Raw genomic sequence first — 13995 nt, 5'->3', positions numbered from 1 at the left:
AGGAATAAAGCTGATGCCTTGGCAAAAGAAAACTTGGCTCATGAAGCTCTGATAAAAGATCACAGGAAACATTTGTTCCGAATTTTGCATAACTGTTTGCTCTATCTGGAACCTCTGATAAAAGATCACAGGAAATCTTTCCTTCAACTCTTCAGCTACTGTTTGTTCTCAGGGAAATTCTTTTTTTCTTTTCAGCTAAATGGTTGTTTTCTGCCAGTTGGTTTTTTTGTTTGTTTGTTTGGTTGGTTTTTTTAGCTAAGAGAGCAAAGTTACCTCTCACTCTAAAAAAAACACACATCTACAATCACAGGTACACATTTGTACATAGAAAGATACATGAGTGGGTTCGTGTAAATCTGTCTTTTAATGTTAAAATTAAAACTTATGGGTAAGTATAATATGTTGCTATATAGGGCAGATATGTAAATTTAACTAACTAATTATACTTGTTCCCTTGCTAAAATTGGATTTTAATTATAAATTTCAATTTGAAACTTTTTGCCAAAGGGCCCTAGCAATTCCATGTGTAATTATCATATTTTTCCACGTGTTTGATAGAAGTATGGAACCATGGGAGAGCTTTCCCAATCAACAGGAGGACACTAATAGCTGTACAGAATCTGTGAAGTTTGATGCTCGCTCAATGACCGCTTTGCTTCCTCCAAGTAAGTAGAATAAGAGTGGGGTGCTCGTGGAGATTGGCCTTAGAGTTAGTGACACTATGTAAAATTATGGTCTTGAGACTTACCCTAAATGTGTATATTCCATCTGCCAGGGTGGATTTCAAATTCAGTCACCTGACAGATGGAACATCCCATCTTGCTTATAGTGTGGTTGCTCCTTCTCTTTTTTAAAAAAGTATTTATTTATTTATTTATCTATTTATTTATTCATCCATTTTTGGCTGCGTTGGGTCTTCCTTGTTGTGCGTGGGCTTTCTCCAGTTGTGGTGAGCAGGGGCCACTCTTTGATGTGGTGTGCAGGCTTCTCATTGTGGTGGCTTCTCTTGTTGTGGGGCATAGGCTCTAGGCATGCAGGCTTTAGTAGTTGTGGCTCACAGGGTCAGTAGTTGTGGCCCACAGGCTTAGTAGCTCTGCAGCATGTGGGATCCTCCTGGACCAGGGCTTGAACCCATGTCCCCTGCATTGGCAGGCAGACTCTCAACCACTGTGCCACCAGGGAAGTCCCGCTCCTTCTCTCTTTTCCTTCGGTTTTCCCCCTTTTCTTTATTGTTTTCTTCTCTTTACTTAATTTTTTTCTCCTTTTTTGTTCAGTCCCTCATAGAACATTATTGAACAATGTCTAAACTTTTGTTTTAGTTTAGGAGTTTACAACCTGAGAACAAAATTTCCTTCTTTTTTATTTTTTTAATTTATTTTTAATTTTTTTTATTTTTTACATTCACATAACTTTTATCCTTCTTTTTTATTAAACAATAAAAACAATAGCCATAGGGAAGAAATTTGTATTCACTTAATCAGAGAAATGTCTTTCTTTGCTAGTAAGATTCCCCTCTACAGTGAGTTATCTTTTCTACAATTAGCATCCCATTATGTGAATTGGTGTTCCATATAAACAAATAATACTAAAATATTACTATGTTCTGAAATATCCAGAGAATGGGCTTCATTGATCCATTCCAAAGTTTAGTCAAAATGTGAGTCATTTTATTTCATTTTTTTCACATTATATTCAAATCATAAGAAGCATCCAAATACAAAACTATTGAGATGGAATTAGGAGAGACAATTTGCATAATTATCATTGGCAATAATGTTTCTCTTATCTCACTTAAAATCTGAAAAAAAGGTATTATTATATAGTTGCATGAAGAATTTTTTCTCCCAGAATATATTCCCATGTGAAATAGAAGAATGAAATTTAGGTTTGCATGTATGTTGGTATGGTATCAATACTAAAATTTTCCAGCTAGTGCCCCCAGATTAGACAAGTACAACTTGCAGAGAATAGTACCTTTGTCCTGGATGTTTAGTTAATGGATAAGAAAATCAAATGTCCATACTGATGCCTGTATTGGCTTCTTCTGTGACTGTCCCTTTTGCTTTCTACTGAATAAATAAGAACCTATTTTTTTGTTCCCTTTTTATTCCAGTAGGTTTGATACTAACAATATAATTGGAGATTTCAAAAATGTTAAGTAAGAAGAGTAAGTTTCCTAACAGTAGGTTGGGCTTTTGTTTTTCAGATCCTAAAAATGGCCCAACTCTTCAAGAGAAAATGAAGTCTTTCAAAGCTGCACTGATTGCCCTTTATCTCCTTGTGTTTGTAGTTCTTGTACCTATCATCGGAATAGTGGCAGGTACAGTATTCTAGAGTTCTGAAACTCAGCAACTCATCTTGTGAATTAATTATTGCAGGAGCAAAAAGAAGCATTCAGTCTTTTGTATATGGGAGATTCATACGGGTGACTTCACATCACAAAGTGTTCCTCAGAGTTATTTCATGAAAAAATAGATTCTGCAAAGTTATTAAGTTAAAAAAATGTTTTTAAATAGCATAGAAAATGGAAGTTTGAGATCAAAATATAGATACGTAAAGGTAAGATGGAAAGAATTAGACCATTTCAAAAATGTTATCCCCTGAAGTCCTATATATTTCTAATGGTGCATCATAAATTTCGTGGTAAGTATTCTAGTTGCCAATGTGAGGATATAAACATGACCATTTACATTAATGATGCCTAAAATCTAAAAATAAGCCAGTTGTTCAAGAAATACACTTCTACTTCTAGTATTGAGAGCAGAAAGTATTCCTGTGCGTCTTCAAACAGAGGAAACCTCATACAATAATGGCCTATCCCTCAGTAATATTCGTATAGTTTATATGGCCACATATTTCATAAGGGTATTATTTAAAACATCTCTAAAAATAACCTGCTAGCATCCTTTCAAAGAAAAAGAAAAATAGAACACTTTGCTTGGGTTCTACGTGATGTTTTTCAGGTACATTTTTTTTTTTTTTTTGGAGAGTTTGACCTGAATTGGGGATAAATTTGAGGATTTCTACGGAGGTGGATGGCTTGCATATAACTCAAGCAAATCTGTAAATATTATTTTCCTCAGGAGCATTTTTGAGGGATTTGATTGGCATTTGAATTTATATACTAATCAGATTAATAAGAAAATGCTCCTAATAAAGGCCAAACCTCCTCCGCCAAGAGACAACCTAAAGAATATTCCAAGACAAAGCCAAAATTCTACTAAGAAAGAAATGATAACGAAAACAACAATAACTGTAACATTTTTGTAATGTTTCTGAGCATGTACTATGTTCAGGCACTAGGCTATACATTTTCCACAGGTTATCTTAATACACCTTACAGTGACCCTTGAGTAGATGTCTGCTTACCCTCATCATCCGCAAAAGGAAACTGTTCAGCAATGGAGTTGGAGTTCCCAACCATGGCTCCTGACTCCTAACTTCTGTGCTGTGTTATCTCCCAGTGCAATCGGGGTTTTAGAACACAATATGGTTGGCCAATAAAAAAACAAAACAAAACGGAGTTGTCATAATTTTAGGCAGGAAAATATTTTCCATATGTAAACATCAACTCCTATTTTGAAACAAAAACATTAGCCAACCACAACAAGTGGAACCAATCAACCTGTCAAACCAACCACAGCCATCTAAGTAAGAGAACCTGATATGTTTGTCATTAAACAACTAACTTCCTGATGAACTGAGATTATCTGTGTGCTGTTTATGTATATGCTTATCTATAGTTTGAAATGCATAACTGAAACATGTGTCATTGTTAGGGATCATTAGCTATCAGCCAGTTAGAACCTGGTACATTTCATCACTTTTATACAAACCGTGGCCTACAGAGCCAACCTCAGGGAGTGCAACTTCTTTCTACTAGGCCCAGGCAGAATACGAACTGAAGTCTGGAAAGACTTCAGGGTTCTAACCAAGTTCAAAAATCTCTGGGCTATTAGAAAATACTACCAAGTCAACACATTTTTTCTAGGGTTGACAATGATTGATTTGAAGTAGCTTTGTTTCCTAAAACTGTAGCATGTACCTATTACAACTGACAAAAAGCTAAAAATGTTCAAATCTTATAAGTTCACATTAGCACCCAAATTCACCAGAATTTGAAACAGATCTCCCTGTGTCTATCATACTTGAATGATAAACACTGACAATCCATTTACAGCTGTAAGTTGTAGGTCAGAATATTTTCCAAAAGAAAACTAAAATGCAATACATATCTCTACTTGATATCCAAAAATTTCAAATATAGACAAAATGTATCCCTGAAATGATAGAAATTACTCTGTTTTGGCAAATATAAATCAGTAGATAAAATAAAGTGTTATACATGAAAACTCTATTTAAAGTGTCTCATACATTGAAAGATATTTCTTAATTATAATATCTTCTCCACGTGCTACCTTTTCTTCAAGGAGTTACTAGATCACTATCACAGTACAGCGACATAGAATAATGTCTCTGAAGAATAAGATATAATCTAAGATTAATGTATATAAATTGTTACTGATACACTGAAGATCCTTTAGCTCAAAATACTATAAATTTTTGGTAAAAGAAGGTTTTGCCAACATGAAAGAGCAAATGTGATCTGTAAAATCAAACATAACTCTCTCCCTAGGTCTTTGCACAAGCCATAAAATTTGTCTCCTTTCAAATGTAAGATAGAAAAGTCACAAAATGGCATCTCTCTGATGATAATGAAAGAAATGAACATTTGAAAATATGAACTCTGGCATTCTTTATTTAGATTTCTGATACAGTATTAAATTTTTAAAAGAAAATAAGGATTAAATTAGTTTTCATTCAAGATCTGGGAAAATAAGCAATATTGTGTTTTTAAATCTATAAGCAAAAAATAACCTTTATTGTCAGTTCATGTTGAACTTGGTATTAAAGAAAAATCCTTGGTTACATGACATTTTGTTAAATCAAATCTTCCCTTTCTATACTGTGAAGAAGTTTTGCTTTACCCATATGAAATAAAAAGTATTTCCACTGAAAGTAAAAATTATATGGTTGAGTAATTAGATCAATATGTCTGTTAAAGCACATACATGCATTAATATATGATATTTGTTTTTCTCTTTTGGGATTGACATATATATACTACTATGTATAAAATACATAACTAATGAGAACCTACTGTATAGCATAGGGAACTCCACTTAGTGCTCTATGGTGACCTAAATGGGAAGGAAATCCAAAAAAGAGGGGATATATGTATACGTATGGCTGATTCACTTTGCTGTACAGCAGAAACTGACACAGCAGTGTAAAGCAACTATACTCCAATAAAAAATAAATAAATAAATAAAGCACAGATACTACCTTTCTCATGGAACACTCAACCTCCTCCCAATTTTTTTTATATTACACAACATTAATTCCCCTTGTTATCAGTATTGGGCCTACAGATATTGAATCTGAAATTTTAATAATAATTAAAATATTGAAAAGTATCAAATGTGTATTATGTGCCAGGAAAAGATCTAAGCACTTTGCATATATCAGCTCATTTAATTATTTAAACACTGACTAGTAGTATCCCATTTATACAGATATTGAAATGGAAGCATGGACCAATTAATTTGCTCAAAGGCACAGCTTATAAAGGAAAAAGCAAGAATCGCTAATCCAGGCAGTTCTGCTCCAGAACCTGGATTATTAACTGCTACCTAAAAAAGCAGTCATTATCATAAAAGAAAATATTTTAAGGGACAAGCTTGAGATAATTTTGCAAATATTATTAGTTTAGATTCCTTATTGTTAAAGTCAAAATCCATTCCCAGTCATTTTCTATTCCCAGAGTCACTCAAGCAGTGCTTTATATATAGTAGGTGCTTAATAAATAAATCATAGAATTGATGACTCCATGAATGAGGCTGTCAATCCAAAACTTGCTCCCTACATTTAATTTAATAAATGTGATGAGATCCAAGTAAGAAGTATACTGTTTTGTATAGTTTATTGATAAATTTAGAAATGTAAAATAATGTACATGCAATATGGTCTCGTTTGTGGATTATATCAAAATGTAGTTACATATTTTATTAATTCAAATAAACTAATTTTAAAGAGAATGTAACTAGGAAAATATGATATAATATGTTTTTTTAATTGGGATTTAATTGCATATGTAGTTTAATACTTAATATAATCATAGCCACAATTACAACCATCATCAAACAGCTTCTTTAAGTAAAGGTGGTGAAGACTCTGTAACTAAGATAATATCTTTCAAGGATAAGGCACTTTAATTTGAGTAGAGTTTTCACACGTGCCATCTGTGTGCTACTTGATTTACATGCCCTATCGCATTCATCCTCAGCACCACTGTAAGATAGTTATTACTTTTAGATCACTGGGGAAACCTAATCAAGGAAAAGATAAATAATTTTCTCAGAGTAATCCAGCTAGTAATGGAGGAATAGAACTAGATTCCAGAACCAGGCAGCTTGTTCCTGTGCAAATATCAAGCTCCCATTTGTGTAACAGGTGCCCTGAGCTCAGGTTGGAATATAATGTTTTTCATGTGTAATCTCATTTAAGTCTCAGAAACCTATAAAGCTGATACTATTGCCATATCATTTTATTAAGGAAACTGACAGATCAGATATCACTGTCTATGTAGATATACTTTTAAACAATATTAAGTTACTCTTTATTGCTCAGTAATGGTCAAATATGGAAAATCTTATGCCCTCAAATTAATATGGATCAGACTGATATATACATAGCTAAAAGGTATAAACAATATAGATATATAAAGAGATGAAAAAAACAATAAAATCTTAACCGCCACTGATTATATAAAATGGTGTTTAACATTTTCTTCATTGTGTGTAATTATATATTATTTTTATCTGCAAAAGTCATGTTTATGCCTTTCATTTTTTGAAACTATAAACATATTTCTCTAGATCCTTTCAGAAGGATAATTAGCTTGTTTAGAGAACATATGCCCATTTGGAAATATATATCAGCACTGCCGTATGCCCCCAAATACCATTTAGTAGAATTTTTTTATTCAGGAAATAATTACTTATAAGATTGTCCATCAAAGTGTTCAGTATATTAGTAGAAACAGAGGCAAAGTAAATGTAGGAGTTTTGTTAAATAAATCTGGTAGAATCACACATAGAATGCAATGTAGTTATTCTAATTATTTTTGTGAAACAATATTAAAAATATGCAAAAGTCTATGATAGAGTACTAATTAAAAGCTAGTTTCCAGATTGTATATAAAATCTTGCTTTTGTGATGATAATATGATAGTGGGAACAGAAATTTGATAGGCATATACCAAAATGTTAGCACTTAATTCAGGATGGTGAGATTAATGGTAAATTATTTTTCCTTATTACTTGTCTTTTCTAAATGTTCTGCTATAAATATATGTTTTATGATAAGTAAAGAGGAGTCTTACATAAACAATATTTTTTGAAGTTAAAAAAACTTCTTTTATCCAGTTTCCTGCTCTACCAACAGTAAATTAGTTCTGTGGAAACTGAAAATGATAACTCTCTGCTAGCTTAGTGATAGGATAAGGGAGATGGGCCAAGACTTTATTCGTACAGTGGATAACACTCATGTTTCTACCTTTATTGATACTACGTATTGTTTCTGTCACATTATCATTTGTCTTCATAATAACTAACCTACTCAACATGTTTACGGCAGACGCTGTGTTAAGCATTATCTCGTTTTACTCTAACAGCACACCTGAGGACCAGCATACAGTGTACTTCATGATCTCTAGAATTTACTCTTACTCTCAGACCCAGAAGATTCATCTAAGCAGCAGTTCAGAAAGAGTGACTTAACTGTGGGATAAACTCTAATGTAAAGTGGGAAAAGGAGACAGTTTCCCTCTCAGCAGTATGCCTACCTTGGTTCATACTTTGTATATTTAAAATACATGCCTGATTTAGGATAGCATTCAGAACGTTAGAATGGGATGAAGTGTTGTGGAATGGAATGGCGGATGCATTTAAGGTTACAGGGCATGACTCTGTTTATTTTTACTTAAATACGCAGCTCAACTCCTGAAATGGGAAATGAAGAATTGCACAGTTGGTTCAGTTAATGCAAATGATATATCTGCAAGTCTCGCAGGAAAAGGAAATGACAGTGAAGATGCAATGAGATTTCGAGAAGTCGTTACGGAACACATGAGCGACGTGGAGAAGAGAATCCAATATCTTTCAGATAATGAAGCCAATCTCATAGATGCCAAGAATTTCCAAAATTTCAGTGTAACAACCGATGAAAGGTTTAATGACGTTCTTCTCCAGCTAAGTTCCTTACTTTCCTTCATCCAGGGACATGGAAATGTAATAGGTGAAGTCTCCAAGTCATTAATAAGTCTGAACACCACACTGCTTGATTTGCAGCTCAGTGTTGCAACACTGAATGCCAGAGTCCAAGAGAATGCATTTAAACAGCAAGAGGTAAGAGGTTTGTATTGGAAGGTCATACGTGGGATTGAATCCATCTAGATCCTATCTCCTCAGGTAGTCCAGGGAAGAGAAGAAGTTGCAAACCCTGTTTCAACATCATTCTACTTAACCCTGATTCCTCTTGCAATCTTACCAGAAAGTTTCAAATGGATTTACCCACTGCATTCTCCAGATTCCCAGCAAAAGGGGAAATTTGTTTGTTTGTTTTTCATTGAATATAGACGCTCTTAAGGGTATTTTAATTTTATAAATACTGTTAGAATGCCTCTTGAGACTCTCGAAACCAATTATAGTTGTTAGATTATCTTAGCAGATTTGGACAGATAGATACTCTGCATTTGCAAATTTTATACGAAACCCAAACTTTCTTCATCATCAAAAGAATGAAACCCTTATTTACATGGGCGAAGTACAAAATCTAAATTTTAAAATAGTTTGTCACTCCCAAGAAGCAGCCATAAGTTTTTATGTGTAAAGGTAACTATAATTAAAGAATTAAAGTTTGAATAATTTATACAACATCTTATTACCATCACAGGATCAAATACACAAGACAAGAGAGCAAGGCATATTCCAGACCAGTTGCTAGCAAAAGTTTCTTTGCAAAGGCCCAGATACAACCCTTAGGCTTTGGGGACCACTTGGTCTCTTCTGCAACTTCTTAACTCTGCCACTGTAGCACAAAAGCAGTCGTAGACAACACATGGACAAATGAGTGAAAATGTGATCCAATAAGTATTTCTTTTCAGAAAAAGACTATGAATCATAATTTTCTCACCTTTGCTCTAAACTATTCTGTGGCCAACCCTCTGGGTCACTTTGTTTTGATGAGAAAGAAATTAAGAAGCAAGTTGTTTAGTTCAAAATTGAATTATTTTTTGTTGTTGGGTAATTATAATTGTTCCATTCCATGAAAAATAAGCATATGGATACAACTTCATTACTCATGTAAAAAAATAATCTTCGTACTACAAATCTTCGTACTACTACAATCTTTGTACTAAAATCTATAAATTTTCCACCATTAGCTCAGCAAGGCTGGCCTCTTTGTAGTAGATTTTACTTGAATAGACCATTTCTGAATTAATGAGGTTGTTTTCTGTATAGATACAGTGTTATGCAGTAGTGGTTGTTAAAAATGGATGTCCCTTATAGAGAGCAAAGAGAAGCCTCTGAAGTTGTAACATCAGTGGCAACCAACTAAATTATTGACCAGAGAATAGACTGAACAGGTTAAGAAAGGACACCCTACATGTTTAGTTTTTTTTTTTTTTTTTTTTGCGGTATGCGGGCCTCTCACTGTTGTGGTCTCTCCCGTTGCGGAGCACAGGCTCCGGATGCGCAGGCTCAGCGGCCATGGCTCACGGGCCCAGCTGCTCCGCGGCATGTGGGATCCTCCCGGACCGGGGCACGAACCCATGTCCCCTGCATCGGCAGGCAGACTCTCAACCACTGCGCCACCAGGGAAGCCCCATGTTTAGTTTTTGTAAGATTCAATCACTGAGAAGACAGTGACATTGCTATTTAAATATGGAGCCTGTTGGTGAACCTCATCCTAACACCAACCTTGATATTCTGTCTCTGATCCTTGTCACATCTTCCAAAATCTGACTGTTAGTGTTTCCCACACGGTTAATAAGTACCCAAGCATATGCTGTTGGAATAGCAAGGACTCAAGCTATGGAGGAGTTAGAGAAAATTCTCAAAGAAGCAACTGTCCCCAGGGCTGAGGAACAGAGAAAAGTAAAATGTCAGCTATGGGAGTAGAAACTGATTACATTGGAGGGAAAGAGGAAGGGGGAAGAAATATTACTTTGTGTGGAAACAGGATCAGAGGAACAGTGAGACAGGGTGTGGAGAAAATGAAGATGGACATGATGAAAAAATAATATATTTGATATTAGTAATGTCCCCAACTCATTAGAGATTATAGAATATCTATGAACCCATGTAAATGAGGAATTGAAACCAAAGTGGAAACCATTTGGAAGGCAGTAGAAGTCCTGAACCTGTATGAAGTAATACTTAATAGAAATAACCAAAATCTGGTGACCAGTGAGCTGTTCGGACAGATTGCACTTACATTTTGGAAGGGGTCCCAGTATTAGATGTGGAGGTACAAGGGAAAGGAGGAACTTCCAAAGTTAATGATTTTTTCAAAGCTTTTTTTTTTAAAAGACAGTAGTCATCTGTGGAGATTTGGAATCTAGGTCAGTGCTAGTGTGTGTGTGTGTGTGCACGTGTGCTTGCTCACTGAAAACAATATTTGGAATCTCATTCTCATCACTTAAAACAATTGTATTCATCTTTGAATCTTTAGCCCAATGCAGGAATAAGTAAATTAAATGAATGCCTCAATCAGTAAATGCTGTTTGAGGAAAAGGTTTATAAGTAGTAGCGGCGTAATGTTTAGCAAGGACAGACCAAACATTAATTTGAAAGAAAAGAGAACACTGACCCGAAATCAGAGAGAGACGGATTTATCCTCTCCATTGTACGTACAAAGGACTGTAAGAATGCAAAAATTAATGCCTGTTTCTAGCAGTGCCACTGGTGATAGACTGTGGACGGTGTGTGTAGGTGCTGTATAGCACTTTAAAAAATATATCAAATGCATTTTCTCTCTTCCTAGTAAAACTTATTTCAAGTGAAATATGGTTAATGTGAGCACCACATGCAGTTTTCAAAGGAAAAAAAAAAGGCAGCCGCAGCTTTAGGTATGAAAAACATCAACGGCTCCCAGGGTTTAGGTAGCAAAATCACCAGCTAGTCCCCTGACTTTTGCTCTGTGGATATCAGGAACTACCTGACAGCTGGAGCAATTTGCAGCCACCTAAATGACATCAAGCATATTTACCATGTTGCTGCACTCAGCAATCATCCACGTTCACTATCCCACCTTTATACCATAGTGTACGGAAAATGCCAAATAGGGAGGGAGGTGGTAGAGGGTAGAGACATTCTAACCTAGAACAAGGTTTTGGATGGGGGAAGGCCATTTGGAGCAGTAAAAATGGATGTCTTTCTGCTTGAGTACACTGCTATTGTAGAGGCAGATCTGGTACATGTTCATTTCTTTCCAAAGGTTTTACTTGACTCTCTTGATCCTCTCACTTCAACTTGTCCAGTCCAGTGAAGGGAGGTGAAATTTTCTCTTCATACCTGGATTAATTAACAGTAACCCCCTGGTTTATTTCTTTGTGCAAATGGGAAATGAGAATCTATCAACAGTTAAACCTAGAAGTCCTTAGAAAAGTATAGAGCATACCATGGAAACAGAGGATGCAATAAAAGAACAGAGAGACAGAAAACATTACCAGGATAGATGAGGTTAGGTACACTGGAAAGAGAAAGCCCAGCGCCCAGAGGAAAACCAAGCAAAAGACTTGAAAGGAAAAGCAATAAAGAAAAACATGGTCAAAAACTTTATGACTAGATACTTAATTTGAAAAGCAAATTAAACAAGGTTTTATTATGTTTACTCTTACTCTACAAAGTTAAATATGTTGATGATACCTAGGGTTTGAGTGCAAAAGTAAGCATTCATGTACACTGAGAAAGATTTAAAAAATGGTCCCATATATTTGGAGGGTGGCATGGCAGTAGTGAACAAAAATTTTAATATTTAGTCCCTTTGATCAAATCCAGTTCCAGGAAGCTGTCCTATAGAAGTGCTTGTATAAATATGTAGATATATATAAAATGGTGTTCACTTCAGCATTATTTATGTGCAGCTCAAAACTCTATCAATAGGTATCAAATTATGAAAAATATACATAATACAATTCCACTAAATTATAGAAAATAAGGTAGTCTCTAAGTATTTTAATAGGTAAATATTCTTATATTATTGAGTGAAAAATACAAGCATAACCCAGAAGGCAGTACAATCTGTCTTGCTCAGTCTCCAGATATGCATGCATATATGTAAATACACACAAAATATATATGCATTTGAAACAGTAAAATAATAATGAAATCTCAAATGCAAAGGCAATAAAAAAAAACTGAACATAGGTATTGTTAATGCTAGTTGAGATTTTATTGAATCTGAAAAGCTATCCTTAATGTTCATTACCACTGAGAATTATGACATTAAACTTTGTTATTGCTATAAAACAATTTAATATACAAATCTGTTGAATTTAAGGAACTGTAATTACTCTAAGTACAGTGTAAAGAATTTCGCTTCGGATAAATTAAAAACCATATGACAAGTTTTTTTATTTTATTTTATTTTTAGCATTTTGACATGTATATATTTGGGAATAGAAGCATACCTTAGATATATATTTAACCAACTTTTTTCTGGCAGAGGGTGTGAAAATTCAGCCATTCAGTTAAAAGAGGAATGCTTCAAAACCAAAGAATTACTATTTTAAAATTGTTCTCTAATTTCTATATTCTTATTCCATAATATTACTGTAATATTTTATATTTTTTAAAAACCTGACTTGTAGGGCTTCTTAAACTTATATATTTGATAATTATGTGTGTAACAAAAATTGCGGATGTTTGCTTATGTTTCACAGGAGATGAGTAAATTAGAGGAGCGTGTGTACAATACATCAGCAGAAATTAAGTCTCTGGAAGAAAAACAAGTGCATTTGGAACAGGAAATAAGAGGAGAAGTGAAACTGTTGAATAACATCACTAATGATCTCAGGCTGAAGGATTGGGAACATTCTCAGACACTGAAAAATATCACTTTAATTCAAGGTAAAATATCCTCTCATTCTCCAGAAAATGATATACTAAAATGCACTGATATATGTAAAAATTTGATATTGGAAATTCTCTGGTTTTAAAATAGTTTACTACAAATTTTACTACAAAGATCCAGAAGAAGGAGCCTTGAGATCATATCAAGACATGTTAAGATGACAGTATCTTGGTATCCTTTAAATGGTGATTTAAAAAAAAAATGAAATTGCTCTTACGGTTTAATGAATTATTGTTCAGAATTTCTCATATGTACAAATACAAGTTTTCTGTGAAGCACAAAGTTCTCTACCTGTCTGTAAATCAAGCTTGTTAATTCTATTTTTCTAAACTTACAGATTGTTTCTTCTTACCTGATCAATTGTATTATTAATTAGAAAGGTCTTTTGAATTCTCCAAAAAAACAATGAGTTTGTCAATTTCTTCTTTAGCTCCTGTGAGTAAAACAAGGTGAATTGAATCTTACTGACTTCTAAATTAGTATATATATCATATATATTTCTATACTAGGTTTTAGTCATTATTTACATTTTAACTTTTTTTTCATATTTTACTTTCAACCTTTGTTATCCTTTGTATTAGGCTTGTCTCTTGTAAAGAGTAGTTCTTAAAATTTACTATGCAATCTGGCCATCTCTTTTCACCATATTTATTTCTACTGTCATTTTGTGCTCCATTTCTATCCAGTCCCATGTTCCTTTCGCTTTCCTTCCATGTCAACTTTAGGATTATTTGAAATTTTTCTCATTAAACTTTTCTCTCTATCAAAGGCACCAAAAAGGTTTTGGAAACCTTA

At 34.1% G+C, this 13995-nt stretch overlaps 1 protein-coding gene across 2 annotated transcripts in view; it reads left to right on the top strand.

Moving 5' to 3' along the window:
* Nucleotides 1-562: 562 nt before the first annotated feature.
* The window catches only part of MSR1 (macrophage scavenger receptor 1), a gene marked incomplete at its 5' end in the record, with an annotated part of 57705 nt that continues 44272 nt past the window's right edge, over nucleotides 563-13995 (top strand). For both annotated transcript variants that reach the window (XM_081220945.1, XM_081220946.1), the window contains 4 exons: nucleotides 563-665; nucleotides 2207-2320; nucleotides 8056-8468; nucleotides 13010-13196. In XM_081220945.1, the coding sequence (XP_081077071.1) occupies nucleotides 563-665; nucleotides 2207-2320; nucleotides 8056-8468; nucleotides 13010-13196 (817 nt within the window). The remainder of the gene's footprint in view (nucleotides 666-2206; nucleotides 2321-8055; nucleotides 8469-13009; nucleotides 13197-13995) is intronic.

This window comes from Mesoplodon bidens (genome assembly GCF_964165515.1).
Source record: "Mesoplodon bidens genome assembly, chromosome: 20".
Lineage (NCBI taxonomy): Eukaryota > Metazoa > Chordata > Mammalia > Artiodactyla > Ziphiidae > Mesoplodon > Mesoplodon bidens.
Note: the sequence above shows the minus strand (reverse complement) of the source record. Positions and strands in the feature narration are given on the sequence as shown.